Source organism: Trichomycterus rosablanca, chromosome 8 (assembly GCF_030014385.1).
Source record: "Trichomycterus rosablanca isolate fTriRos1 chromosome 8, fTriRos1.hap1, whole genome shotgun sequence".
Taxonomy (NCBI): Eukaryota; Metazoa; Chordata; class Actinopteri; order Siluriformes; family Trichomycteridae; genus Trichomycterus; species Trichomycterus rosablanca.
Genome location: NC_085995.1, coordinates 10,115,784 through 10,143,692, shown reverse-complemented (window position 1 = coordinate 10,143,692; position 27,909 = coordinate 10,115,784). Strand labels below are relative to the sequence as shown.

Below are 27,909 nucleotides of genomic sequence, written 5' to 3'. Positions count from 1 at the left end.
TTGTGGGGTGGCACGGTGGCCAAGTGGGTAGCACTGTTGCCTCACAGCATAAAGGCCCTGGGTTCAATTCCCAGGTGGAGCGATCTGGGTCCTTTCTGTGTGGAGTTTGCATGTTCTCCCTGTGTCTGTGTGGGTTTCCTCAAGGAGCTTTGGTTTCCTCCTACAGTCCAAAGACGTGCAAGTGAGGTGAATTGGAGATACAAAATTGTCCATGACTGTTAAAATCCTAAAAAATTAAAATAAATAATTATTCATGTGTCACTGTTATGGAAAACTTTACACAGTGAACGTAGCTTTGAAAGACAACATCATAAGCACCCATGTGGCGCAGCGGGATATTCCACTAGCACACCAGCACCGAGATTCTGAACTCCTCGGGTGTCATCTAGTGGGCGTAATTGGCAGTGCCTGCAGTAGACACGTTTCTGCTAGGGCGGGATGACCGGACTATGTGGGTGGGATGACCGGACTATGTGGGTGGGGTCTCTAAATGCTGTGTAAGGATCCTGAATGGCGGATAGAGGCGCCTGTGCAGAGTGCATAGGTGAAAAAAGGGTTCCGCTAAGGGCTGCACACGGGTCGGAGGAGGCGTGAGCAGCAATATACCCACCTCGACTGCAATCAGGGATCCCCCAGCAGCGGAAGACAAATTGACCACGCTACATTGGGAGAAAATGCATAAAGAAAGACACCATCATTCAGACACACGATTAATTTTGTTAATCCTGATCCATCTTTATTGTTTATGTCTAGAACATTAGGAGTGCTTTGAAAAACATGAGCTGGAACAATGGTCCGCTGTTCGACACATCACAACATTCACTGCTCCACCAACTCTCCTATTTTCATCTAGCGTTCATAGTTAATAAGTAATTGTACCATGTCATCGATGCAAATACAATTAATAAATAGTACTGTTGAAATCCTTCTCACAGAGAACCAGGCAGGTACAGTGTTCCACACCCTACAGTATATTTAAAATCAATTTGCCTCTGGATGTGGGATCGTGTTTGTATGGCGCTGGAATGTATAAAACGCTTATAATCCGTGGAGAGGTCGGACTCTGAGCAAAATCTGATCATTAAAAGTTACTTCAGTTTTACTGTTCAGTAAAACGTATTTGTCTCTGAACAAACTATTTAGTAGTACTAATAAACACAAGTAAATCTAGTTCCTGATGCAAAGAAATCATTCATTATATTCATAAAACTATTTGTTAGAAGACATGATTGGATACTAACAATAATTGCAAATAAAGGCCAATTCAATTTCAATACTTGATCAATACTGACAATATTTCTGGTGACTGATTGTACAAATGGCATTTTATGCACTTAAATGGTATTTTTAGGTTCTTTATGCATATCATGTTGGTTGCTGTACAAATATTTTTACCTGTATTTTAATATAGTTCTTTATCTTCTTTTTGCCCCTTGTATTTTATTCATATTATTTATTTATAAGAGTAAAATGATTGTATTAAACAATTATTACACCATTTTTACTTCAGTGAAACAATTATAGTTGATTTTTACAAAAGAAGCAGGTTAATTCTTTATAGTAAACTGACCCAAAGCCCAAACCTGACCGCCCACACTGTTCAATGTACACATCTACCTTTGAACACATCTGGCTCAAAAACTACCTTTGTGATTTTAAAGTGACAAATATTAATGCAATGAAATGAAACTCTTAATTACTCTAATATAATACATTCTGCTATGTTGCTCCTCTACAGATTATTCTACTCTACACTAGTAGGGGATTTCGTTTGAGTGTATGTACTAAACACAAAGTGAAGTGAAGAGCACGGTGGCGGGGAAATTGGATAGATGCCTAATGGTACGTTGGACTATTTGAACCATGATATACACTGAGAAGTTTTAAGTGTAGCTCGACTGCGTCTGTGCTCCGACACTACGCGCCAACTTGTAGAGAGAAGGACACGCTGCCGAGGAAGCGGTCGGTGGGTGAATCGTTGATGATGCCCTTGCCGTTTAGCTTGCATTGCACGTGTAGATGAGTGTCGGACTGGATGCTGGGGAAGCGAACCGCCACCAGTGGAGAAGTGTAGTTCACCTGCACACAGGAATATTGTAAAGTTCAATCCTTTAAATGTATTTAAACTGTTTTAGATATTGTTCCTGTTCAGGTTGCATCCCTAAAAAAGGCATAGTTTTGAATTAAAATATAAAAAATATTTTACTTGGCCACTCAGGTGGCACAGCGGTAAAGTACGCTAGCGCACCAGAGTTGCATTTTAGAATGCATCGTATTGGGCTGGGCGGTTGCATGAACAACGATTGGCTGTTGTTCAGGGTTAGAGGGTAAAAAGTTGGATCATAGGTCCTCATAACTGGTTCAACTGCGGCCCCTGCTGGCTGACTGATGGTGCCTGCACAGGGCTGAGGAATAATACTGATGGGGGTGTGGCCCTCTGTACACAGTGCCCGTCGGTGTATGAACTCGACTCGTGCAGGTGAGAAATGCAGTCTGTACGTGCCGGAGGGGGCGCATGTCAATTGAGAGGCGTCCTCAGTCAGCGGTGAAGGGTCGAATCAGTATAGAGGACGCATTCAAGGTAATTGGACATGACTAGATATAGATATATATCTTCATGTCCTCTGGCATCAGTGAGGCTTTATATATATATATATATATATACAGTGTATCACAAAAGTGAGTACACCCCTCACATTTCTGCAGATATTTAAGTATATCTTTTCATGGGACAACACTGACAAAATGACACTTTGACACAATGAAAAGTAGTCTGTGTGCAGCTTATATAACAGTGTAAATTTATTCTTCCCTCAAAATAACTCAATATACAGCCATTAATGTCTAAACCACCGGCAACAAAAGTGAGTACACCCCTAAGTGAAAGTTCCTGAAGTGTCAATATTTTGTGTGGCCACCATTATTTCCCAGAACTGCCTTAACTCTCCTGGGCATGGAGTTTACCAGAGCTTCACAGGTTGCCACTGGAATGCTTTTCCACTCCTCCATGACGACATCACGGAGCTGGCGGATATTCGAGACTTTGCGCTCCTCCACCTTCCGCTTGAGGATGCCCCAAAGATGTTCTATTGGGTTTAGGTCTGGAGACATGCTTGGCCAGTCCATCACCTTTACCCTCAGCCTCTTCAATAAAGCAGTGGTCGTCTTAGAGGTGTGTTTGGGGTCATTATCATGCTGGAACACTGCCCTGCGACCCAGTTTCCAGAGGGAGGGGATCATGCTCTGCTTCAGTATTTCACAGTACATATTGGAGTTCATGTGTCCCTCAATGAAATGTAACACCCCAACACCTGCTGCACTCATGCAGCCCCAGACCATGGCATTCCCACCACCATGCTTGACTGTAGGCATGACACACTTATCTTTGTACTCCTCACCTGATTGCCGCCACACATGCTTGAGACCATCTGAACCAAACAAATTAATCTTGGTCTCATCAGACCATAGGACATGGTTCCAGTAATCCATGTCCTTTGTTGACATGTCTTCAGCAAACTGTTTGCGGGCTTTCTTGTGTAGACTTCAGAAGAGGCTTCCTTCTGGGGTGACAGCCATGCAGACCAATTTGATGTAGTGTGCGGCGTATGGTCTGAGCACTGACAGGCTGACCCCCCACCTTTTCAATCTCTGCAGCAATGCTGACAGCACTCCTGCGCCTATCTTTCAAAGACAGCAGTTGGATGTGACGCTGAGCACGTGCACTCAGCTTCTTTGGACGACCAACGCGAGGTCTGTTCTGAGTGGACCCTGCTCTTTTAAAACGCTGGATGATCTTGGCCACTGTGCTGCAGCTCAGTTTCAGGGTGTTGGCAATCTTCTTGTAGCCTTGGCCATCTTCATGTAGCGCAACAATTCGTCTTTTAAGATCCTCAGAGAGTTCTTTGCCATGAGGTGCCATGTTGGAACTTTCAGTGACCAGTATGAGAGAGTGTGAGAGCTGTACTACTAAATTGAACACACTTGCCCCCTATGCAAACCTGAGACCTAGTAACACTAACGAGTCACATGACATTTTGGAGGGAAAATGACAAGCAGTGCTCAATTTGGACATTTAGGGGTGTAGTCTCTTAGGGGTGTACTCACTTTTGTTGCCGGTGTTTTAGACATTAATGGCTGTATATTGAGTTATTTTGAGGGAAGAATAAATATACACTGTTATATAAGCTGCACACAGACTACTTTTCATTGTGTCAAAGTGTCATTTTGTCAGTGTTGTCCCATGAAAAGATATACTTAAATATCTGCAGAAATGTGAGGGGTGTACTCACTTTTGTGATACACTGTATATATATATATACAGTATATATATATATACAGTATATAAGGTTTGAACACAATTTCTATGGCACTACATGTGCTTACTGGCCCAGTAAGGCCCACTGGATATAGCCAACTGTCATTAATGCAGAATAAGAGCCATCTTTGGATAGAGTCGCATTTTGAGTCGATTGCATTACGCTTTCTCTCTACTAATGCCGATCCCCGCCTTGATTGAGGAGAACGAGACTGACACGGGGGCCTCCGACACGTGTGCAGTAGCCGACTGCATCTTTACACCTGCACGAGGCGAGTTCATATGCGAATCAGCTTTGTGTACGAAGAGCCCCACCCTGATCAACATACTGTATGATTTCTCAACTCTGTGCAGATGCCATCAATCAGTCAGCAGGGGTCGCAATTGACTAATTTATGAGAAGTTTCCTGTCTGGCTCCCACCCTGTATGAACAACAGCCAACCGTTGTTTATGTAGACGCCCAGTCCAGCCGGATGGCAGAGCTGAGTTTTGAACCGACAAGTTCGAACCGCTGCGCCACCTGAGCGCCAGAGTCACATTATTGAGGGGAAAACATTGTGGCATAGTGGAATGGTAAAACTTTATTTTTAATTTTATGTTCAATAGTCAAAGCATGTTCCCGTGTTGTTTTTACAATGAAGTATCTTTGCTATCACTTTCTCATGTAGTAAATGTAAGGAAATATAAAACTATATACTTACATGCCTACGCTTTCCATAGTAAGGATAATACATCAAGTTGAAAATGTTTTTTGGATAAAATTCAACTGCTCCAAGTTCATCAGACATCCCTTTCTGCAGAGACAATGTAAAAAGACTTCAACTCTTTAAACTTGAAGACTATTACATTTGTGTTTGTAAGCTATGTGAGAACATTATGCATAGATTTAAACCAAAACTGTTGATCAATGTTGTCGTCATGTTAATAACCAAGTACTTACTTTAATAGCACATGTGACATTCACTGGAGTACCCTGACCAGGCAAATAGCCAAGAATCTACAGGAAAAGAGCAGTAATGAGTGAGAAAATTGTTTAAAATGATACATGTGATTAAATCAAGGCTGTGGCCATGAACTGAACACTGGCAGATCTTAACATTACACAAAGCTAGTGAGTGGAATATGTTTAATTAAACCTTTTACAGCAGTATATTGGGGAGACATATATTGGCCCCCCACCCCAAATCAGACATCCCAAATTGCAAAAACTAATTTCAGGGAGGTACCCCCGGACCTTGACCCCGACCACCCAAGCCCGATAAAAAAAACAAAAAAAGCTAAAAAAAAAACTCTTGCACACACCAAAGGATATGGGTGATAACAGAACTTTTAGGAGCTGCTAACTGAGCTACTAAGCTAACTGTTTGTGTCACAAACACATTAATGTGTACTACATAGTGCACTAGATAGTGTGCAAGATAATAGATTTATGTTCCCTACATAGTGCACTAGATTGTATATTAGAAAAGAATTTATGTTTCTTACTTAGTGCACTAGATAGTGTACTAGATAATAAACTTATGTTTCTTACATAATGCTTTAGGTAGCATATTAGTTAACGGATTTATGTTCCCTACATAGTGCGCTAGATTGTATATCAGATAACGGATTTAATACGCAATTGGGGAAAAAAGTCTGTGTCGCCTGCGGACGCGTTTGTGTCGCTCTTGGCCGCTCGTTCTAGATTCCGGAAGATTTTATCTGACTTGCGGGCATCAGGGAGCCGCAATGAATATGTGGGAGACTCCAGGAACTTCCGGGAGACTTGGGATGTCTGAGTATATTGGGGAGACATATATTGGCCCCTCACCCCAAATATACAGTATATAATGATTACGGCCTTGGATTAAATTACTAATGAATAAATTAATCACAAACAGTTTGCTCACTGATAGCAAGTTCATTCATCGTAGTTATGTAGTTTAACCACAAGATGTAGCTGATGGTTGGGCCTTTCTGGAGTATATAGTGATGAGCCAAAACATTAGGACCTTTCCTAACCATACATGGCAATGCCGTTTTCAAAGCAGTTGTATGTCATGATCATGGATATATTAAATGTTGGGATGATGGTAGTTACTCGTAGTACACGTGTTTACAGCAGATACACCTGAGTGATTTTGATAAGGACCGAATCGTTCTGATCAAACAACTCGATTGAAGTATCAATAAAATAGTAGAGACTTATTACAGGCCGTCATGGTGAGTACTGACCAACAATTGTGCAAGAGGGGACAAGCCACAAACCGCTGACATGTTGTTGGGCGGCCAAGCCTCACTGATGCCAGAGGACATGAAGTCTATGGCTCAAACTGCAGATAATTTTAATATTGGTTATAACTTGTATGTCTGACAACACAGTACATCAAACCCTTTTATGTATGGGGCTGTGTAAGTGAAGGCCAGTCAAAGTTCCCATGCTAACTCCTGGCCAGTGTTGAAAGCACCTACATGGGCATGAAGAACGTCAACTGGTCTGAGAATCCAGTTCTCTGTTAAATCATGTGAACGGCCAGGCATGTGTGATGGCACCAGAATGCAACCTTGAAACCAGATCCACCTTGCAATGTTCAAAAGTTGTAGGACCTGTTCTATTACGAGATACCACATGTCTCTGCAGGTCAGAGCTGTGTTACCAGCATAAGATAAGAACATAAGATGTGGATACTGGTCTAGTGAGGCCCACTAGTCTCTTAGTCTCTTAAAAATAGTTCTGTAGCCCACTAGATGGGGCTTTGTGGCCCATTTGTGGTCGCCAGCTTACTAGTTGGGAAACTGTGCTCAAGGTCATATTACACCTTTGAGTTTATTGTTATTATATGTATATATACAATAAAGTATTGTAAAATTACATATATATACATACACTGATCAGCCATAACATTAAAACCACCTCTTTGTTTCTATACTCACTGTCCATTTTATCAGCTTCACTTACCATACAGAAGCACTTTGCAGTTCTACAATTACTGACTGTAGTCCAACTGTTTCTCTGCATGCTTTGTTAGCCCCCTTTCATGCTGTTCTTCAATGGTCAGGACTCTCCTAGGACCACTACAGAGTAGGTATTATTTGGGTGGTGGGTCATTCTTAGCACTGCAGTGACACTGACATGGTGGTGGTGTGTTAGTGTGTGTTCTGCTGGTATGAGTGGATAAGACACAGCAGCGCTGATGCACCTCAATGTCACTGCTGGACTGAGAATAGTCCACCAACCAAAATATCCAGCCAACAGCGCCCCATGGGCAGCGTCCTGTGACCACTGATGAAGGTCTAGAAGATGACCAACTCAAACAGCAGCAATAGATGAGCGATCGTCTCTGACTTTACGTCTACAAGGTGGACCAACTAGGTAGGAGTGTCTAATAGAGTGGACAGTGAGTGGACACGGTATTTAAAAACTCCAGCAGCACTGCTGTGTCTGATCCACTCATACCAGCACAACACACACTAACACACCACCACCATGTCAGTGTCACTGCAGTGCTGAGAATGATCCCCCATCTAAATAATACCTGCTCTGTGGTGATCCTGGGAGAGTCCTGACCATTGAAGAACAGCATGAAAGGGGCTAACAAAGCATGCAGAGAAACAGATAGACTACAGTCAGTAATTGTAGAACTACAAAGTGCTTCTATATGGTAAGTGGAGCTGATAACATGGACAGTGTGTAGAAACAAGGAGGTAGTTTTTATGTTATGGCTGTTATCGAGTGAAGTGTCCACATACTTTTAGCCATATAGTGTAGTCATGACTTTTACGCTCACCCGGTTCATTCTGAGTAGGATGCAAGGCTTTCCTTCAGAGTAACCGAAGTCTTTATGCTCTAAGCCCGAGCACGGCCCCAACTGGGACCTCTTGAACTGACAGGCTTTGCGTTCTGCGCTCTCCTCCAGGTCCTCCTGCATGAAGTATTCGTCCTGCTTACATGCAATATTACGCTTCTCCTGAGTTGCATCGTTGTAGGCTGGAGCAGAGTAGCATGGGAAGTGAGAGAGAGAGAGAGAGAATGAGTGAGAGACCCTAAATTAACCACACAATGCCTGCACACCCTAACTCTCCTCACAGTCTAAAGAAACTGAACAAAAGTGGGGCCCGGGCAGCACAGTGTGGTTGTGCTCGGGGTACAAAGAGAGAATTCCTTTTTGTTTTTGTTCCTCTGTGGTTGAGCGGAGCTGGCCCAGAAAGATCTGAATGAGTTCACTTAGAAAAGAGAAAACTCAATACGAGACAATACTTACATTTAAGCTGAGTCTGTAATGCCTTTACATATTTAATCCACGAATGGCGGTCAGAGGCGTTGAAGACAATCTCAACCCCATGAACAACATCTACATGTGGTGCCATTGTCATACCTGCCAGTTAGGGCAAAAAAAAATCTATAAGTTTTGATGCATAATTTATTAACGCATTATTTAGCTAAATAAGTAAACCTTTTGAGCACAAAAATATAATAGAGTAGGAAAAAGTACTTGCTCCTGTTCTGATTGCCTCTGCTCATGCACATTTCTCACATTAAATAATTAATAAATAACCGTAATTAGATACAAACATCATTTATTTAAAAACAAATGTATCCAACGTGTTTATCACTCTTGTGAAAAAAAGTAAAACCACACTGGTTGGGCAATGAACTAGGTCACTAAATTTAGTACTAGTAGTGATTTTAGCCAGCCCTAACAGATTGCACTCGTCTTAAACCTGTAAAATCAGTCTGGAATGGCGTATACAGCCATTTCTAAGGCTGTAAGACTCCACTGCACCACAGCGAAAGCCATTATATCCAACTGTGGGAAACTGTGGAATTGCTTGGAGTGGTTATCCCACCCCGAAGTTAAAAATCCAACAGTTTATACAGTACAGTTTATAATTGTATACCCACAACGGTAATCCGTATGAAAGGTGTAGTTTATAAAGGATTAAATGCAAACTGACTTTGTACTCAATAGAGTTGAAGACTACATGGTCTGGTAATATGAGATTTGACATGTATTAATACCTGGAGGCATCACCCGGTCATTGTAGGTTGGGGTGTAGGGACTAATGGACCACATGAGGCAGCACATACATCCTCCGAACATGGCTGCCAGGAAAATGTACAACGCTGAGTAGAAAAAAAGAATGAGGCCTGAAAAACAAAAAGAGAAAACAGTCAGCGCTGCATTTAAATTATCTATTTATTTATTTATGCATTTTCTCCAATTTAGCATAGTCAATTTATCTTCCGCTGCTGGGGGATCCCTGATTGCATTCGACGAAGGTATATTTCCTGCTCACGCCTCCTCTGACCCGTGCGCAGTCCGTAGCGGACCCTTTTTTTTCACAGGTGCAACTATCTGCTAATCAGGTTCCTTGCACAGCGTTAAAAGACCCCACCCACATAGTCTGGTCATCCCCCCTAGCAGACACGGTAGCCAATTAGAGTCTGCTGCAGGCACTACCAATTATGCCCAGCCAACCGATGGCAACGCCGAGTTTCTAACCTCTTCGAAGTTCCGAATCTCTGTGCTGGTGTGCTAGCGGAATATCCCACTGCACCACATAGGTGCCTATTCATTCTTTAATGAAACCCCAGTAAACTCTTTATTTTAATGGAGAATAAAGTGGGTCTGAAGCCAACCAGAGATATTGGGCAAGTCCAAACCTCCTCACATGGTAAGTCGTCAGGTTTAAACACAGGTCATTAGGACCCTGATGTTGTGTGGCACCCACACTACATGCTGCAACACAGTGCTGTCTTGCAACTACATAATATTTTTTTGTGTTTTTGCAGTAGGAGGAAACATGTAGGAGCAATGGCTTGAGCTCAACCTGTTTTGTGTAAAGTTTCTACTGGGTAATTTGGTTACACCTCCTAACAACATGCCACTAGGTGAATTTACCCTTGGTAGTGAGTGAGTGTAAAGACGTAAGTGATGCCTTGCATTGCAGTAATACTCTATTTATAGTGTGTGCCCACCTTGCACCAGCTATTTCTAGGGTGGGGACACACTTGGGGACACACCATGACCCTGACAGGTAGTGAAGATGAATCAGTTATGCAAATGAAATCAGCTACATGTGCTTGGGTGGTGCATCAGTCTATTACATTAGCCTATCAACACTAAGATCTGGGTTTGAATCTCTCAACTGGTGCTATCAACCAGTTAGACGTTTACAAAGACATGACTGGCAATGTCTAAGAGGAGAATGGTTTAAACCCTTAATGGATGGCCGCTCAGGTAAAAAAAAAACACGCTGGAACCAGAGCTGGGATCTCGAATACATCGTATCAAATAGGCGGCTAAGGCTGAGCGGCCACATGAACAACGATCGGCCTGTTGTTCAGATATGGGCGGGAATCTGCTGGCTGATTGATGGCGCCTGCACAGAGATGAGAAAAGAGTGCTCTCAGGGTGTGCCTCTCCGTACACAACGCTGAGCTGCACTGCACTCGTCAAAGTGTAGGTGATAAGATGCATACGGCATGCTGCCCACGTGTCCGAGGGGGCGTGGGTTAGCTTCGTTCTCCTCAATCAGAGCAGGGATTCGGCATTGGTGGAGAGGAAGCATGACGCAATCCTGTCCGAGGTATTTCTGCCTTGCGCCAACTGCGCCCAGTGAAACTGGACCTGCCACGACCCTGGCCAGGATAAAGAGGTTGATTGAAATGTAATGAAATAAACGTAACCATCTAGATTAGTGTTTGGCGTCATGATGGAGCAGTGGGTAGCGCTGGTTTTGGGAACCTGGGTTCGAATCTAATCATAGGCCACTCTCTGTATAGAGTTTGGCATGTTTTTTTCCATGTCTTAGTGGGTTTATTAGGTCTTTTGTTTTTCCCATCTCCCAAATATTACCCCTAGGTGGACGTAGTGAGTAAATAGGTGTTTAAATGATGCCAAGGGATGTGTTGCATTTCTTGGTTCGGCTCTGGGATCAATGCAACCCCATTCAGGATAAAGCAAATATTTAATTGGTTGGATGTCTTAGACACTATGTGTCTGAGAGGAGAAAAAATCCAAAATTTGCAAGACAGGGGTACTCCAGGACCAGGATCAACAGCCTTAGCCAGATCAGAGAGACTTCAACTGGCTTTTGCTGTGCCCGCAGTTTTATAAAGCCTGGCTGCAGCCAGCCTTCAGCCACAAAGGCCTTTCTGTTTGAGCACAGTGAGAATTCTCTCAGCTGTCCTCTTATACTTAGGAACACATTATTGAACCTCCGGTTGCCTTCAGGGTGACGCTCTTTAGCCACCGTCCAGAGCCACCAACGGCTCCAAGGAACCCAAACACCCCACTCTGGCATTATGTGGCCTCTACACACTTCTATACATGATTCACTTCATAGTCTGAGGGGCCCCTCTACAGCTCATGGGGCTTGCCAAGCCAGTCCATTTTATCTGCTGCTGAAACAGGGAAACAATATGCTTTCCATAAAACAGTTACTGTTTATACAAGCGTTCCCGTGCTCATATATTTCATCGGTGAGAATGTCATGTTATTTAAAAAGCCAAACCAGGAGGGATTCGATAAGCTGAACGACGAAACGGATTGGCCGTTCCACCGTCACTGTCTCGGCAAACCTCCACAGGAAGCGGCTGTTGCCAAGAAAGTCAGCATTACCCTTTTTGAGCGTTTGTTTGTCAGATCTTCCAAAGGGACGAGCATTAATAGAAAGCTATGGTGCATTAGGGACATGAGAGCGTATTTGACTAGGTCTGGAGTCGGATGGAGTTTTGGGAATTGGAATGCAATTCCTAGCCAGCAAATGGACCGCGACAGTTGTGCTCCTGCTGTGAACCATTCCCCAGGCAGTCTGTTTTTGTCCAGACTTCTCCAAGCTATCTGTGCACCTATCTAAACACTTAGTTTAGAACCACACAGTGACACATGGACACACACATGCACTTGCTTTTGAGCGAAGAGCTCAGTGGCTTGGACAAGAGAAGCACAGATCAAAGCCCCCTCTTTCCTCATCCTGACCCAAAAGCCAATGCAAGAACTAAAAATACAAAGCAAAAATAATAAGCTGTGGACTCGCTTGCCTTGCTTGTCAGACGAAGACAGGACATCGCTAATAATATGTTTTTGCACATGGTGCAAACGGCTCATTAGTCTAGATCCACAAGCTGCTACATGGTACTCACTCCAGCTCTTTCCTGAACGCCCCATGAACTCCTTGGTCTCTGGGTTCCACAGGTATGTTTTCAGGTCGTCTATCTTTTCATGCAGTGTCCTCTTCGGCTTTGGCTTGGGCTTCCATCTCTCAAAGTTGAGGTCGTCCTGTTCCAGAGGCTGGTGCTCCACCAGCCCTTCTTGCTCGACCTGCAGGGCTTCGGCCAGCTCATAGCAGTGTTTGTGCAGAGACCCAGCACGCTAATGAAGGAATGAAAGAGAAAAAGATTTGCACAAATCAACCTGCACATGTCATTATGATACCCAAAACCAAGTCTTAGAGCTATAAATGCAATGGATTATTTTATTCCAAAGCATGTTTCTGTCTAGTCTTTAGGACCTTAGGACTTGGAACTGGGTGAATAGAGTGCTTGAGTAATGAGCCTAAGCAAGCTGGCACATTTTACCTGGTGTGAAAGTTTCATTCACGCTTCCAGTCTAGAGTTTGTGTGAACTGAGGACAGAGAAGAGAGAGACTGCTAACCCTATTGACCCTTGATGGGAGGGTGAAAGGGTTAATGTCCACCAGCTGCAAAAGAGAGCAGGGTCACTCTCTAGGCAGATGTGTTTAGCACACTCGTTCTCAGTACTAAGTCTTGACACACACTGAGATCTCAGCTGACCACTGCTAAAAAGGCTCAAACCCCCATGGAGCAACTATGTTCTTAGACTTTCATTTTCTCACTGGCCTTATCAGCTAATAAGAGTGATCTATGGTATCTACATAAAGACAATATCTTCAAGTAAGCCATGAGCCACCAAGTTATGTAATTAAAGTTACATTTAGTTCATCTTGTACCCTGACATAAATAAACTGAAGCTGGATTAGAAAGCTCGATCATTTAAATAAATCTTGACTGCTGTTGCTTCATGTCCCAAAATGGCAAAGATGCAGCACAGGCAGAGGCATTGTACCCATTCAGAAGGAACACATGCCTCCTCCTTTATTTAAGCCAGGGTTTTTTCTTTTAGGCTAAGGTTGTGATTGAAGTGTATTTGGAGGTTTAGACACAAGACTTTTGTGTTAATTCCACAAGCAAAACAATTTCAGGCCCAATTTAACATATCCTGAGATTAGAAAGTAGGTTTTTATATATGTACATTAATATTTTATATTGTTGTGGTGTTAGATTATATAAGAGTGTCAGCTGTACCCTGAACACCAGACTTAAAACTGAAAACATATGAACATCTATTGCCATTAATCATGTAATCTAACTGTGGCTCGGTAGCACTGTCACCTCACAGCAAGAAGGTCCTGGGTTTGATTCCCAGGTTTGTTGGTTTACTAGGATTTTAACGTCATGTTTTACACCCTGGTTACATTCATGACAGGAGACAGTAGTTACTCATTACACAATATTCATCAGTCCACAAGGTTCCATCAAACACAGTCATGGACAATTTTATATCTCCAATTCACCTCACTTGCATGTCTTTGGACTGTGGGAGGAAACCGGAGCACCCGGAGGAAACCCACTCGGACACGGGAGAACATGCAAACTCCACACAGAAAGGACCCGGACCGTCCCACCTGGGGGATCGAACCCAGGACATTCTTGCTGTGAGGCGACAGTGCTACCCACTTAGCCACTGTGCCGCCCCGATTCCCAGGTGGAGCGGTCTGGAGTTTGCATGTTCTCCCCGTGTCTGCATGGGGAAACCTCCGGTTTCCTCCCACAGTCCAAAGACATGCATGTGAGGTAAACTGGAGGTACAAAATTGTCCATGACTGTGTTTGACATTAAACTTGTGTGTTGTAACTAACGGTTTCTGTCATGAATGTAACCAAAGTGTGTAAAACATGACGTTAAAATCCTAATAAATAAATAAATAAATGATTACAGATGTATATAAATTAGGAGGTGTTTGAAACACAACATTAATATAAAATTTTGTTTATTTGTTAGTCATGAAGTATTAAGCTGATGGTTAAGTAAGGATATTTTGTAAGCTGTTAAAGAGGCTCTGGGGTGTCAGGGACCTCAAACTAAATTAACCTTATGATAAAATCAACTAAAACAACCAAATAACTAATTCAAACCTAAATATGAAGAAAACTACCTACATTGTGTATTGCAATACTGTGCATGGGAATTTAAGGTTGACACATTACCGTGCAGTATATAATATTTTATATTTTACCGTATTTTATTGTATTTTTATCGTTTTTCGTTTTCATCTTTTTACACACCTTGTGGATCTATTTCTTTTATGTTACTTTTGATACTTTTATTTGTGCTTTTGATACTTTTTGTTCTTTCTACTGTACATCGCGTCTGCGGCCGGTGGTGAACGGTGGATGAGTTTTCCTGGGATCGGCACGATGTTGAACTATTCCGTTGACCAGCTGAGGAAGTTCAACAACTGCACTACTCCATCGTGTATTTCAGTCATCAAACAGCTTGGACTCCTTCGCCGGCCTCGTTATATTCACAGGGGCTCCCGGAGAAAGCTTGTTTATCTTCGAAACGGTAACGCTATTCCATCCTTCTGGTCAGCCGTGCGCACTGTCGCTCCGCAAACACATCATCAGAGCGCTGCTGCCTTGCACACCAGTAGCGGTGTAGTCTCCATGACAACGCTGTCCACGGAGTGGGATGGGAAACGCGGAGTGGACTTAGCAAATCTCCGTTCTCTTCCTCGTTCCTCACAGCCAACTACACAACAATACCACTTGAAAATGGCATTGCTTAATGTTCGTTCACTCAACACAAAAAGTACTGTACTTAGTGAATTTATATCTGACAGTGAACTAGACTTTTTCTGTCTCACTGAAACTTGGCATAAACCCTTGGATTATTTTACGTTAAATCAGACCACGCCAATGGGATACTCGTATATTGATGAACCTCGTATGGAAGGGCGAGGTGGTGGTGTTGCTGCAGTCTATAGGGATGATATTAAAATAACCACTTTGTCTTTTCCTGCTGCTCTTTCTTTTGAACACCTGGCTTTCAAGTTGTCAGGGCCTACTCCTCTGGTCACTGCTGTAGTTTATCGTCCGCCAAAGCCAAACGCTTCCTTTCTCTCTGATTTTTCAGATTTTTTAACCCAGCTTAGTGCCCTCTCATCCTCTGTACTGCTTATGGGTGATTTTAACATCCATATTGATGACAACAACTGTAAATTTGCCAGGGAATTTTTGGAATTGTTACAGTGTTTTAATTTCACACAACATATACATTTTCCAACTCATAAAAAAGGTCATACTCTTGACCTTGTCTGCTCTACTGGTGTCCTAGTTCATCAGCCGTCCAGCCATGACCTTACTGTCTCTGATCATTTGACAATCATCATGGACATTGAGGTCACTAGGCCCATCACTAGAGCTAAACGTAAAATATCCTTCAGGAATCTTCAATATATCTCTCCCTCTGCTTTCTCAGATTCTCTTGTTAAAAAGATGTCTGTCTGTCCTGTACTGTCTAGTAATTCATCTGACCTTGTCGATTACTATAATGACATACTCGCCTCATGTCTTGATGAGCTGGCTCCTTTGAGAACCAAATTTGTTTCATTTAGTCATTCCGCACCATGGTACACAATTGAGCTTCACCAAATGAAATCCCGTAAACGCCAGCTTGAAAGACTTTATAAGAAAACCGGTCTAACAGTACATTATCAGATTTATTCTGATTATCTTCAACATTACAAAGACGCTCTTACGGCAGCCCGATCCACTTACTATTCCGAACTCATACATGCTGGATCAACAAATCCTAAGACTCTCTTTTCCACAATAAATAAACTTCTCAAACCAGTTGACAATACTACCAATTCCTTTACAGTTGACAAGTGTAACTCTTACCTCTCATTTTTTCAAACAAAAGTTGAGAATATCCACAATTTTCTGACAGTTTCCCCTGTCATCTCTGTTTCTCCGCCTATCTCATCTCAATTTATTACCCAGCCTCTGTCTCAGTTCTCACCTGTGTCTCATTTGGACCTATCTGAGATCTTAACAGGGATGCGAAGCTCCACTTGTGTTTTGGATCCTGCTCCATCAAAACTTGTTAAGGGTTGTTTTCCAGTTATCTCATCACTTATCACAGAGATAATCAATTCCTCTCTTAGTTCTGGCTCAGTCCCTCAATCACTCAAATTGGCTGCTGTTACTCCCATACTTAAAAAACCTGGACTTGACTCTAACATTATGAGTAACTTTCGGCCCATTTCCAATCTTCCATTTCTGTCGAAAATACTGGAACGTGTTGTTGCCTCACAGCTCAAAGATCACCTAAATTCCAATAATCTATTTGAATCATTTCAGTCTGGTTTCCGCCCCCAGCACAGCACTGAGTCAGCCCTCCTCAAAGTCACAAATGACCTTCTTCTTTCCTCAGACTCTGGACAAATTAATATTCTCGTCCTCCTTGATCTTACTGCAGCTTTTGACACCATTAATCACTCCATTCTTCTGTCCCGCCTTGAATCCTCTGTCAACATCACTGGTACTGCCCTTTTGTGGTTAAGGTCATATCTCGTAAACAGACAACAGTTTGTTAATATCAACAATTGTAGTTCTGCCATTGCTCCACTGTCCCAAGGCGTTCCCCAAGGCTCAGTGTTAGGTCCCCTTTTGTTTATTCTTTATATGCTCCCCCTTGGTGACATCATACGTCGGCATGGTTTACATTTCCACTGCTATGCTGATGATATTCAGCTTTACATCTCCTCCAAATCCATTAATACTGAACTTCACTCCACTCTGACAAATTGCATCACTGAAATGAAATTGTGGATGAAAGCTAATTTCCTCAAATTAAACTGTAAAAAATCAGATATGATCATCGTAGGTCCTACAACCCTGGCAAAAACCACAAAAAATTTTCAAATTACCATTGATAATGACACTTTGTCTCCGTCTTCTAACATCCGAAATCTTGGTGTAATTTTTGATAGCAACCTCTCTTTTGACCGCCATGTAAATCACATCACCAAAACTGCTTTCTTTCATCTAAAAAACATAGCACGTCTACGTCCATCACTCTCCTTTTCTGCCGCCGAAACCTTGATTCATGCTTTTATTACATCCAGAATTGATTATTGCAATAGCATCCTTTATGGTACATCTAACAAAATCCTAAAAAAACTTCAGTATATCCAGAATTCAGCTGCTCGCCTCCTTACTCATACTCGCTCCCGTGATCATATTACACCTGTTCTACAAAAACTTCATTGGCTTCCCGTTGCTCAACGCATTCAATTCAAAATTCTTCTATTCACTCACAAAGCTCTCCATAATCAGGCCCCATCCTACCTCACCGACCTGCTCCATCAGCACATTCCCTCCCGTAGCCTTCGCTCTTCTGAGGCTAACCTACTGTCCATACCCTCTAGGACCAAGCACCGGACCTGGGGTGACAGGGCCTTTTCCATAGCTGCTCCATCTTTATGGAATGCTCTCCCCAAACACCTACGAGATTGTCCTGACCTGTCCAAATTCAAGTCACTTCTCAAAACTCATCTATTCAATATGGCACTTAACTTGTAACAACACGAAATAAATGCTTTTATTTTTGCTATTCTTTTTAATAGTTTTTATACTTAGATCACGACAGAAATGTGAAGTCCTAGATCCTAAAACTTGTAAAGTTTTCAGTTTCCTGATTGCATGTGAATCTGTCCTGTTTCTGTCTAATTTTAAGAAATTGTTCTATATTTGTTGTTCTCTCTCATAATTTAGCTAATTTTTAATGAACTGTCTTATGCTGCTCTCTTTGTTTTTATCTTAATTATTCTTGATGTTGATGTACTATTTTGATTTTGTACTATGATTTGTATGGTGTATGTACGTATTTGTTTTGATTATTTGTCTTATGTAAAGCGTCTTTGAGTATCTTGAAAAGCGCTATATAAATAAAATGTATTATTATTATTATTATTATTATTATTATAATATTTGCGCAGTCACGTATTTCAGGCGGACAGCCTGACTGGGATTTAAATAAGGGTTTGCTTACCGGCTTGCGCAGTGAGGGTTCGAGCTGCAGGTCTTCAGCTCCTCCTGCGCTTTTTTCAGCCTCCATGCTGTTGGCTTCGCTGGAGAACAAAGGCACTTGTTAAACCAATCACATACACGAGAGGATCAAGCCGCTTTACGCCAAGTTTATTCCGCCGAATGTAGTTTGGCGAGGCGAAAAACTGAAGCGCAGTAAAAAGTTACAACCTGTACAATTAAAATAGAGCGTCACTTGGTTATATGTCCTACCTTAGCCGAAAATAGTTGTATTAAGCCAGCAAAGAAAAAAAGGAATTAAATAAAAGAAGAAAAAAAACTTATTTTAACTGTTAAAAATAATAAAAAAATAATCTTCTTGGATTAAAAAATAAGCGATCTACCCAAATGTTTTCCTTGTGCGCTGAAAACCGTAACGACGCATTGAAGTGCGCAGCTCAATAATTTGGTTAAATCTTTGATTTCATGAAGTTTTTCGCGCACAGGGTGAAAGAAGCTCCTGCTACAGTACCAGCAGCATCCTAGTGAATGGGCTCTGCACTAAAGAGAGAAAGTGTGGGTGGGATAGAAGGTGGGGGAGTTCTTTCTTTTTCTTTCTTTCCACCCCCCCAAATGTCCAAGAAGAGCTTTTTGGCAGAAGTGATGGCTACTGTGTTTGGAGGTTATTCTGCACACGCACACACCAGCAAACACAACTTTGTGGTCACAACGTTGCTGCAAGTGCTATTTTTGACATTTAAAACGTTTAATTGATTTAGTTAGATTGTAACAATACAACAAAAACTGCATCAACAAAAAATTCCAACTTGCACTTATGTTGGAGATTATTTTGTTTCAATTGTGTACTTGTAGCTGAAATAAAGCCTATTGTATGCTGAATCTTTAACAAAACATTGTAAATACTACAATATTTGTTACCCACAATGTCCATTTGTCAAATTAAATTTAGACCTGAATAATAAGTAATATTTCTCTAAAAAGTAACAGCAACAAGTGTTTTTACTTTAGAAACAGATAGGCCTGAATAAAATATTGGATTAGAGAATACTGTATTTGGCCTTTTATTATCCACCTTTAATTGCACAATTGTTACAATACAAGTGTAAAATTGCATGAACTATCATGAACTAATTGCATGAACTAACTGCATGAACTCACCTACAGTGTATCACAAAAGTGAGTACACCCCTCACATTTCTGCAGATATTTAAGTATATCTTTTCATGGGACAACACTGACAAAATGACACTTTGACACAATGAAAAGTAGTCTGTGTGCAGCTTATATAACAGTGTAAATTTATTCTTCCCTCAAAATAACTCAATATACAGCCATTAATGTCTAAACCACCGGCAACAAAAGTGAGTACACCCCTTAGTGAAAGTTCCTGAAGTGTCAATATTTTGTGTGGCCACCATTATTTCCCAGAACTGCCTTAACTCTCCTGGGCATGGAGTTTACCAGAGCTTCACAGGTTGCCACTGGAATGCTTTTCCACTCCTCCATGACGACATCACGGAGCTGGCGGATATTCGAGACTTTGCGCTCCTCCACCTTCCGCTTGAGGATGCCCCAAAGATGTTCTATTGGGTTTAGGTCTGGAGACATGCTTGGCCAGTCCATCACCTTTACCCTCAGCCTCTTCAATAAAGCAGTGGTCGTCTTGGAGGTGTGTTTGGGGTCATTATCATGCTGGAACACTGCCCTGCGACCCAGTTTCCGGAGGGAGGGGATCATGCTCTGCTTCAGTATTTCACAGTACATATTGGAGTTCATGTGTCCCTCAATGAAATGTAACTCCCCAACACCTGCTGCACTCATGCAGCCCCAGACCATGGCATTCCCACCACCATGCTTGACTGTAGGCATGACACACATCTTTGTACTCCTCACCTGATTGCCACCACACATGCTTGAGACCATCTGAACCAAACAAATTAATCTTGGTCTCATCAGACCATAGGACATGGTTCCAGTAATCCATGTCCTTTGTTGACATGTCTTCAGCAAACTGTTTGCGGGCTTTCTTGTGTAGAGACTTCAGAAGAGGCTTCCTTCTGTGACAGCCATGCAGACCAATTTGATGTAGTGTGCGGCGTATGGTCTGAGCACTGACAGGCTGACCCCCCACCTTTTCAATCTCTGCAGCAATGCTGACAGCACTCCTGCTCCTATCTTTCAATGACAGCAGTTGGATGTGACGCTGAGCACGTGCACTCAGCTTCTTTGGACGACCAACGCGAGGTCTGTTTTGAGTGGACCCTGCTCTTTTAAAACGCTGGATGATCTTGGCCACTGTGCTGCAGCTCAGTTTCAGGGTGTTGGCAATCTTCTTGTAGCCTTGGCCATCTTCATGTAGCGCAACAATTCGTCTTTTAAGATCCTCAGAGAGTTCTTTGCCATGAGGTGCCATGTTGGAACTTTCAGTGACCAGTATGAGAGAGTGTGAGAGCTGTACTACTAAATTGAACACACCTGCTCCCTATGCACACCCGAGACCTAGTAACACTAGCGAGTCACATGACATTTTGGAGGGAAAATGACGAGCAGTGCTCAATTTGGACATTTAGGGGTGTAGTCTCTTAGGGGTGTACTCACTTTTGTTGCCGGTGGTTTAGACATTAATGGCTGTATATTGAGTTATTTTGAGGGAAGAATAAATTTACACTGTTATATAAGCTGCACACAGACTACTTTTCATTGTGTCAAAGTGTCATTTTGTCAGTGTTGTCCCATGAAAAGATATACTTAAATATCTGCAGAAATGTGAGGGGTGTACTCACTTTTGTGATACACTGTATATGCACTGTATATATTGTATTGTTTGCACTTGTGTTGTGTTGCACCATGATCCTGAAGGAATGTTGTTTCCTTTCAATTATATACTTGTAGCCTATATAGCTGAAATGACAATAAGGACTCTTGAATCCTACATCTTTGGCACAACATTGTATATACCACAATATTTGTTACCTACAATGTTCTACCATTTGTCAAATACAAGTTAGAACTGAATAAAACTAATATTGTCATAAAAGTAACAGCAACATGTGTATTTTACTTCAAAAACAGATAGACCCAAATAAAATATTATCCACCTTTAATTGGACAATTATTACAATACAATAATTGTTTTGCACCACTGTAAATTTGGACAATTTGTAAAAATGCATGAACTAAAATTTCAACGTCCTAGTCATTCATCTTCACCCTATATATTGTATTGTTTGCACTTTGTTGTGTTGCACCATGATCCTGGAGGAACGTTGTTTCCTTTTAATTATATACTTGTAACTTAAAGCCTCTTGAATCCTCAATCTTTAGCACAACATTGTAAATATCACAATATTTTGTCACATACAATGTTCTACCATTTGTAAGTCATATTAAGAACTGAATAAAACTAATATTGTCATAAAAGTAACAGCAACAAGTGTTTTTACTTCAAAAACAGATAGGCCTGAATAAAATATTGGACCACAGAATATTGTATTTGGTCTTTTATTATCCACCTTTAATTGCACGATTGTTACAATATGACGATTGTTTTGCACTTCGGTAAATGTGGACAATTTGTAAAAATGCATGAGCTAAAATTCCAACATATACAGTCACTTATCTGCACTGTATATATAGTATTGTTTGCCCTTGTGTTGTTGTGTTGCACCATGATCCTGGAGGAACGTTGTTTCCTTTTAATTATATACTTGTTGTCTATATAGCTAAAATGACAATAAAGCCTCTTGAATCCTGAATCTTTGGCACAACATTGTTAATACCACAATATTTGTTACCTACAAGGTTCTACCATTTGTCTAATACAATTTAGAACTGAATGAAAGTAATATTTCTTATAGTGTATTTTACTTCAAAAACAGATAGGCCTGAATAAAATATTGGATTAGAGAATACTGTATTTGGCCTTTTATTATCCACCTTTAATTGCACAATTGTTACAATACAACGAGTGTTTTGCACCTAAATGTGAACAGTTTGTATTGTTTGCACTTGAGTAGTGTTGCACCATGATCCTGGAGTAATGTTGTTTCCTTTCAGTTATATACTTGTAGCCTATATAGCTGAAATGACAATAAAGCCTCTTGAATCCTGAATCTTTAGCACAACATTGTAAATACCACAATATGTTACCAATTTGTCAAATTAAATTTAGAACTAAATAAAAGTAATATTTCTCATAGAATAACGGTAACAATTGTATTTTACTTTAAAATTAGGTATTCATTTATTTATTAGGATTTTAACATCATGTTATACACACTTTGGTTACATTCATGACAGAAATGGTAGTTACTGAAGATTTATCAGTTCACAAGTTTTAATGTCGAACACAGTCATGGACAATTTTGTATCTCCAATTAACCTCACTTGCATGTCTTTGGATTGTGGGAGGATACCGGAGTTCCCGGAGGAAACCCACACAGACACAGAGAACATGCAAACTCCACACAGAAAGGACCTGGACCACCCCACCTGAGGATAAACCCAGGACCTTCTTGCTGTGAGGCGACAGTGCTACTCAATTAGACACTGTGTCACCCTAAAAACAAGTAGACCTAAATAAAATATTGTACCAGCCTGTTATTACCCATCCATCTGGCTATACAAACACATTAGACTACATTTAATAAGTTTCAAGTATTGTTATAGCCTAGTTCAATGCTCAGTGAAAAGTTAAAAGTAACAAGAGAAAGAGGATGGTTGCCAGAAAGTCATTAGTTGGCCATATTGGCACCAACCAATTCACAACCTAAATACAACCTTGCTTGGTGGTTGTATGTTAGCTGGTTGTATAGTGCATTCTCTATGGCTATGAAGTTTTACTAGGCACTTTGAAAAATGAACTTTCAAACTGTTTTATTCCTCTTTTTTTAGCTATGCGTGCCATTGGTGCCCACTAGAAGCTCCTAAATTTCTCCATTTTCGGCAGAGGAGCACTGTGGCCCCCCTGCTGGTTATAATAAATTGCTCTGCTTGTCATGGGTTTAAATATTTGTACCCCAGTCACGTTGTGCTCTGTTAGCTTCTGTGAACCCACTGCTGAAGAACCCTGAATGGAAATGGCGTCATGGAAAAATCGCTCTTCTCTTTCCCTCCCTCTCTGTCTTCTTTTTTATGAACAGCACGTAGATGCACACACGCTTTCATGAACGTTAGTAAATGAGTCGACATGTATAACATTCAAATTAGTGAAAGTATGTGGACATGTTGTTCCAAACCCATGAGCATTAGGCTAATATGGAGGCAGGCAAATCAGCATTTCTGAGGCTGTTGGATGAGAAGACCTGGCTCAGTTGACATTCCAATTTTTTATTATTCCTCTTTTTTCCGGTCTAGTTAATCTAGTCATTTTGAATTCCCTATTGTGTTGTATTGTATTGTATTCCCGATTCCCTATTGTGATTCCGCTGCCACTTACATTACTCCCGTTCTGGCCAGCGAGAGCAACATACTTGCACATGCCCACTCTGACACATTGCACCAGTCACGCTATACTCTATGTGAACTTCCACCACCACTCATGTTGGCACCTGAATGGGTCCTGTGGATTGCATTTTGCATAGAGAAGCCCCACCTGATCTTCCCGCAAAAATGGCCAATAGTGTCTGTAGAAAGCCCACCCAGATCTACAGTTAATCTAGCATTAATCTAGCACTAGGGCAGTTGTAGCCTAGTGGTTAAGGTCTAAGGTTTAAGCCCCACCGCTGCCAGGTTGCCACTGTTGGCATTAACCCTCAGTTGCCTTCATTTAGGGCAGTTGTAGCCAAGCGGTTAAGGTACTGGACTAGTAATCAGAAGATTGCTGGTTCAAACCCCACCACTGACAGGTTACCACTGTTGCCCTTAAGAAAGACCCTCAATTGCTTAGACTGTACACTGTAAGTCGCTTTGGATTAAAGCGTCTCTGCTAAATGCCGAAAATGTAAATGTAAATCTCCAGGGGTATGAAAGGAGCCCCTACCCCAAAGTTGGCACATTAAAGCTCTACTTGATTAAATGCATAATGCCTAAAAGATTTTTATTTAAAACTTGTTTACATGAAAAAAGGTTTTTCAGAATAAAATTACATGCCATTTAGCACATGTATTAAATCATTTTAATAAGTGTAGTGGTAGTTTTCTCCTAAAATTAATAAATATCCTATTTGACCACTGTGTGGCGATCTTGGATCATGGTTGCTGAGAAGAAACTAAATATTGGGCTTTTAATGTACAGTATAGTACTTTATTTACACATATATTAGATTTTGTGTTTAAATTGAAACAGAGTGGCTTTGCTGTTGTATTTTTATTGAATCTGTAAATATGGGGGGGGGGGTATACAATCAAAGTAGAGAAAAATACATTTAACCGTATTGGATAGCTAATACTATAATAATAATAGTAATAATAATAATAATAATAATAATAATAATAATAATAACTTTTCTGACTAGAGCTTTCAAAAGAAAGACAAAAGGAAAAGACAAATGGTTAAATATGTATCATATTCTATTATGTTTCTGGTATTCAGCATTTAGTCACCACAAGAAATGTGAAAGGCAAATCCAAAAAAGAGCAGCTCTAAAGTAGCATTAGTAGTGATAACAATTGTTAACACTTACATTTGCTCCAGCTACATTCTATTTTCTGAGCAATCAAACATCATGTTTTATACAAAGGACCAGCATTTTAGTTTTAGATACAAATCTTTGGCATGACAAGCTCAGACTCTGGAAAGGAGTAGTAGGATGAAATGATACATTTATTTCCCCCTGACAAGGATGACTTATTGTTTCCTTCCAACACAATCTAAAAAAAATAGATCATGAATCTTGTATAAACATTTATTTTAGTTTGTTCATTTTAGTGTGGGACACAGTGTCTGACACTTAATAGACAAAATACATTTTTTACATGTATAAATTATTACAAATGACACCCAGTGATGTGCTAGAGTTTATACAATCCCCTGCTATTTTATATGCTGTTAATGATTTAAAACTTGTTGAATTGTGAATTAAGCTTATTGTTTTGATTAGAAAGAAAGAAAGAAAGAAAGAAAGAAAGAAAGAAAGAAAGAAAGAAAGAAAGAAAGAAAGAAAGAAAGAAAGAAAGAAAGAAAGAAAGAAAGAAAGAAAGAAAGAAAGAAAGAAAGAGCTTATTGTTAACCTATTGGTTAATCTTATTTAGTGGCGCCATAAAGGGGGAAGGGCTAAGACCACCTGAAGAGCCTGGAACAGCCTTGGAGCACAAAGTTACATTGCATTTGTGATTCAGGTATTAATTTTGTAAGTGGGAAAATGTGGCTGTGAACCAAAGATTCAACACCCATACCACACTTCTTGGGGTGCACTACACCAGACCAAACTCCAGTGAGATAAATAAAGGTTAATGCTAACCACTCCTTTCAGTTTTTGTAGAAAGCTATCTCTAATGCAACCCAGCTCTTTTCAACCATACAAATTCTCCCCTACTGTGTATACTGCATATTCTCTGAAGAAGATAACTGAACCTTCTAAACCTTTATACCTTCTTTAATCATAATTTCAACTCTACAGCCCAGGCCTTTGTGGTGTGTGACAAATTTAACAAGACAAGGTTATGAAAGCTAGCTTTTATTAAATGTAGCAAGCTAATAGAGGAAACTAACAGCAGCAGTATGAGTTAAACCATCACTTTAGACCAGGGGTGCCCAATACGTCATTGAGATTGACCAGTCGATCGCACAATGTGATTGACATGAAATGTGGACACTGTTTCTTTAATTTGCGGTTTGTTACAACAGCTAGACAGTTTTCATTCATCAGTAGCCAGTTTGCACCATTTTTACACTGTTTGTGAAGATGAGTGCGCAACCAAGTACAAAGAAATCAAAAACTGATCGATTCGGGCACGACTACTGCAAATACGGAGAACAGTCAGATCTCGTTACATACAATTTTGACCCTACAATCTGACATTCATATGAAGACAAGGGACAGTTTTGGAACTTGCTGGCTGAGGAAAAATATCCAAACGTAAGGATATGTGCCTCATATTTCACAGCATTTTTTGGATCAACCTACTTGTGTGCATCAGCCTTTTCCCACATGAAAATAATCGGGCCATATCGGACCATCCTTACTGATGATCACTTGGAAGCCTGCTTGAGAATTGGTATTCAGTGCAAATCATAAGAATCATCAGATGGTTAGTGTGATTTTTCAGTTGCTTGCCCTGTAATGCTAAATATCAATATAGGCAACTGAAGTGCATTTACATTTACATTTTCGGCATTTAGCAGACGCTCTTATCCAAAGAACTTACAGAAATGCTTCCATAGCATAACATTTCATTACTCTAGTTAAGTAAACAAAAGTCCAAGAACACAAATCTGCTAAAACCTTGATAGAACCAAAGTTTTTTTTTTTGGAAAGAAATGAAAGAGTGTTACTAAGTAAGTACAAGTCAGCTTAAGTGCTTAGTGAAAAGGTGAGTTTTTAATCGTTTTTTAAAGACAGCAATAGACTCAGAAGTTCGGACAGACAGAGGAAGTTCGTTCCACCACTTGGGTGCCAGTACAGAGAAGAGCCTTGATGATTGTCTTCCTCTAGTCCTGGGTGGAGGATCAAGTTGAGCGAGACTAGTGGCTCGGAGGTTGCGTGGTACAGAGTGGGGTTTGATTAGATGGATGTATGGATGTATGGATGTATGGATGGATGGATGGATGGATGGATGGATGGATAGATGGATAGATAGATAGATAGATAGATAGATAGATAGATAGATAGATAGATAGATAGATAGATAGATAGATAGATAGATAGATAACTTTATTAATCCCATAGGGAAAGTCAGTTATTACAGCAGCTCCAGGTACAGGGGTTGGACAAAATAACTGAAACACCTGTCATTTTAGTGTGGGAGGTTTCATGGCTAAATTGGACCAGTCTGGTGGCCAATCTTCATTAATTGCACATTGCACCAGTAAGAGCAGAGTGTGAAGGTTCAATTAGCAGGGTAAGAGCACAGTTTTGCTCAAAATATTGCAATGCACACAACATTATGGGTGACATACCAGAGTTCAAAAGAGGACAAATTGTTGGTGCACGTCTTGCTGGCGCATCTGTGACCAAGACAGCAAGTCTTTGTGATGTATCAAGAGCCACGGTATCCAGGGTAATGTCAGCATACCACCAAGAAGGACAAACCACATCCAACAGGATTAACTGTGGACGCAAGAGGAAGCTGTCTGAAAGGGATGTTCGGGTGCTAACCCGGATTGTATCCAAAAAACATAAAACCACGGCTGCCCAAATCACGGCAGAATTAAATGTGCACCTCAACTCTCCTGTTTCCACCAGAACTGTCCGTCGGGAGCTCCACAGGGTCAATATACACGGCCGGGCTGCTATAGCCAAACCTTTGGTCACTCGTGCCAATGCCAAACGTCGGTTTCAATGGTGCAAGGAGCGCAAATCTTGGGCTGTGGACAA

General features: G+C 41.0%; 1 protein-coding gene across 2 annotated transcripts; it reads right to left on the bottom strand.

Moving 5' to 3' along the window:
- Positions 1-710: 710 nt before the first annotated feature.
- atp1b4 (ATPase Na+/K+ transporting subunit beta 4) lies at positions 711-18,924 on the bottom strand. Of its 2 annotated transcripts, none has more exons than XM_062999840.1 (9): positions 18,818-18,924; positions 18,439-18,517; positions 12,445-12,673; positions 9,316-9,444; positions 8,558-8,671; positions 8,084-8,283; positions 5,257-5,313; positions 5,018-5,110; positions 711-2,079 (listed from the first exon to the last, which is right to left on the bottom strand). In XM_062999840.1, exons 1-9 carry the CDS (start codon positions 18,856-18,858, stop codon positions 1,918-1,920), a joined length of 1,104 nt encoding a protein of 367 aa, XP_062855910.1. In that variant the 5' UTR covers positions 18,859-18,924; the 3' UTR covers positions 711-1,917. The 2 variants fall into 2 exon arrangements, with proteins under 2 accessions (XP_062855910.1, XP_062855911.1); XM_062999841.1 differs by having other exon boundaries at positions 18,687-18,888.
- Positions 18,925-27,909: the final 8,985 nt, after the last annotated feature.

Bases quoted from the DNA above. Each gene is read 5' to 3' on its own strand.
- atp1b4 (XM_062999840.1), bottom strand. From the start codon at position 18,858: ATGCGTCGTTACGGTTTTCAGCGCACAAGGAAAACATTTGG. The intron at 8,284-8,557 runs GTAAGTATTGTC...ACTCTGCTCCAG, and splicing joins ATTACAGACTCAGCTTAAAT to CCTACAACGATGCAACTCAG. The intron at 2,080-5,017 runs GTAAGTATATAG...TCCTGTGTGCAG, and splicing joins ACTATGGAAAGCGTAGGCAT to GTGAACTACACTTCTCCACT.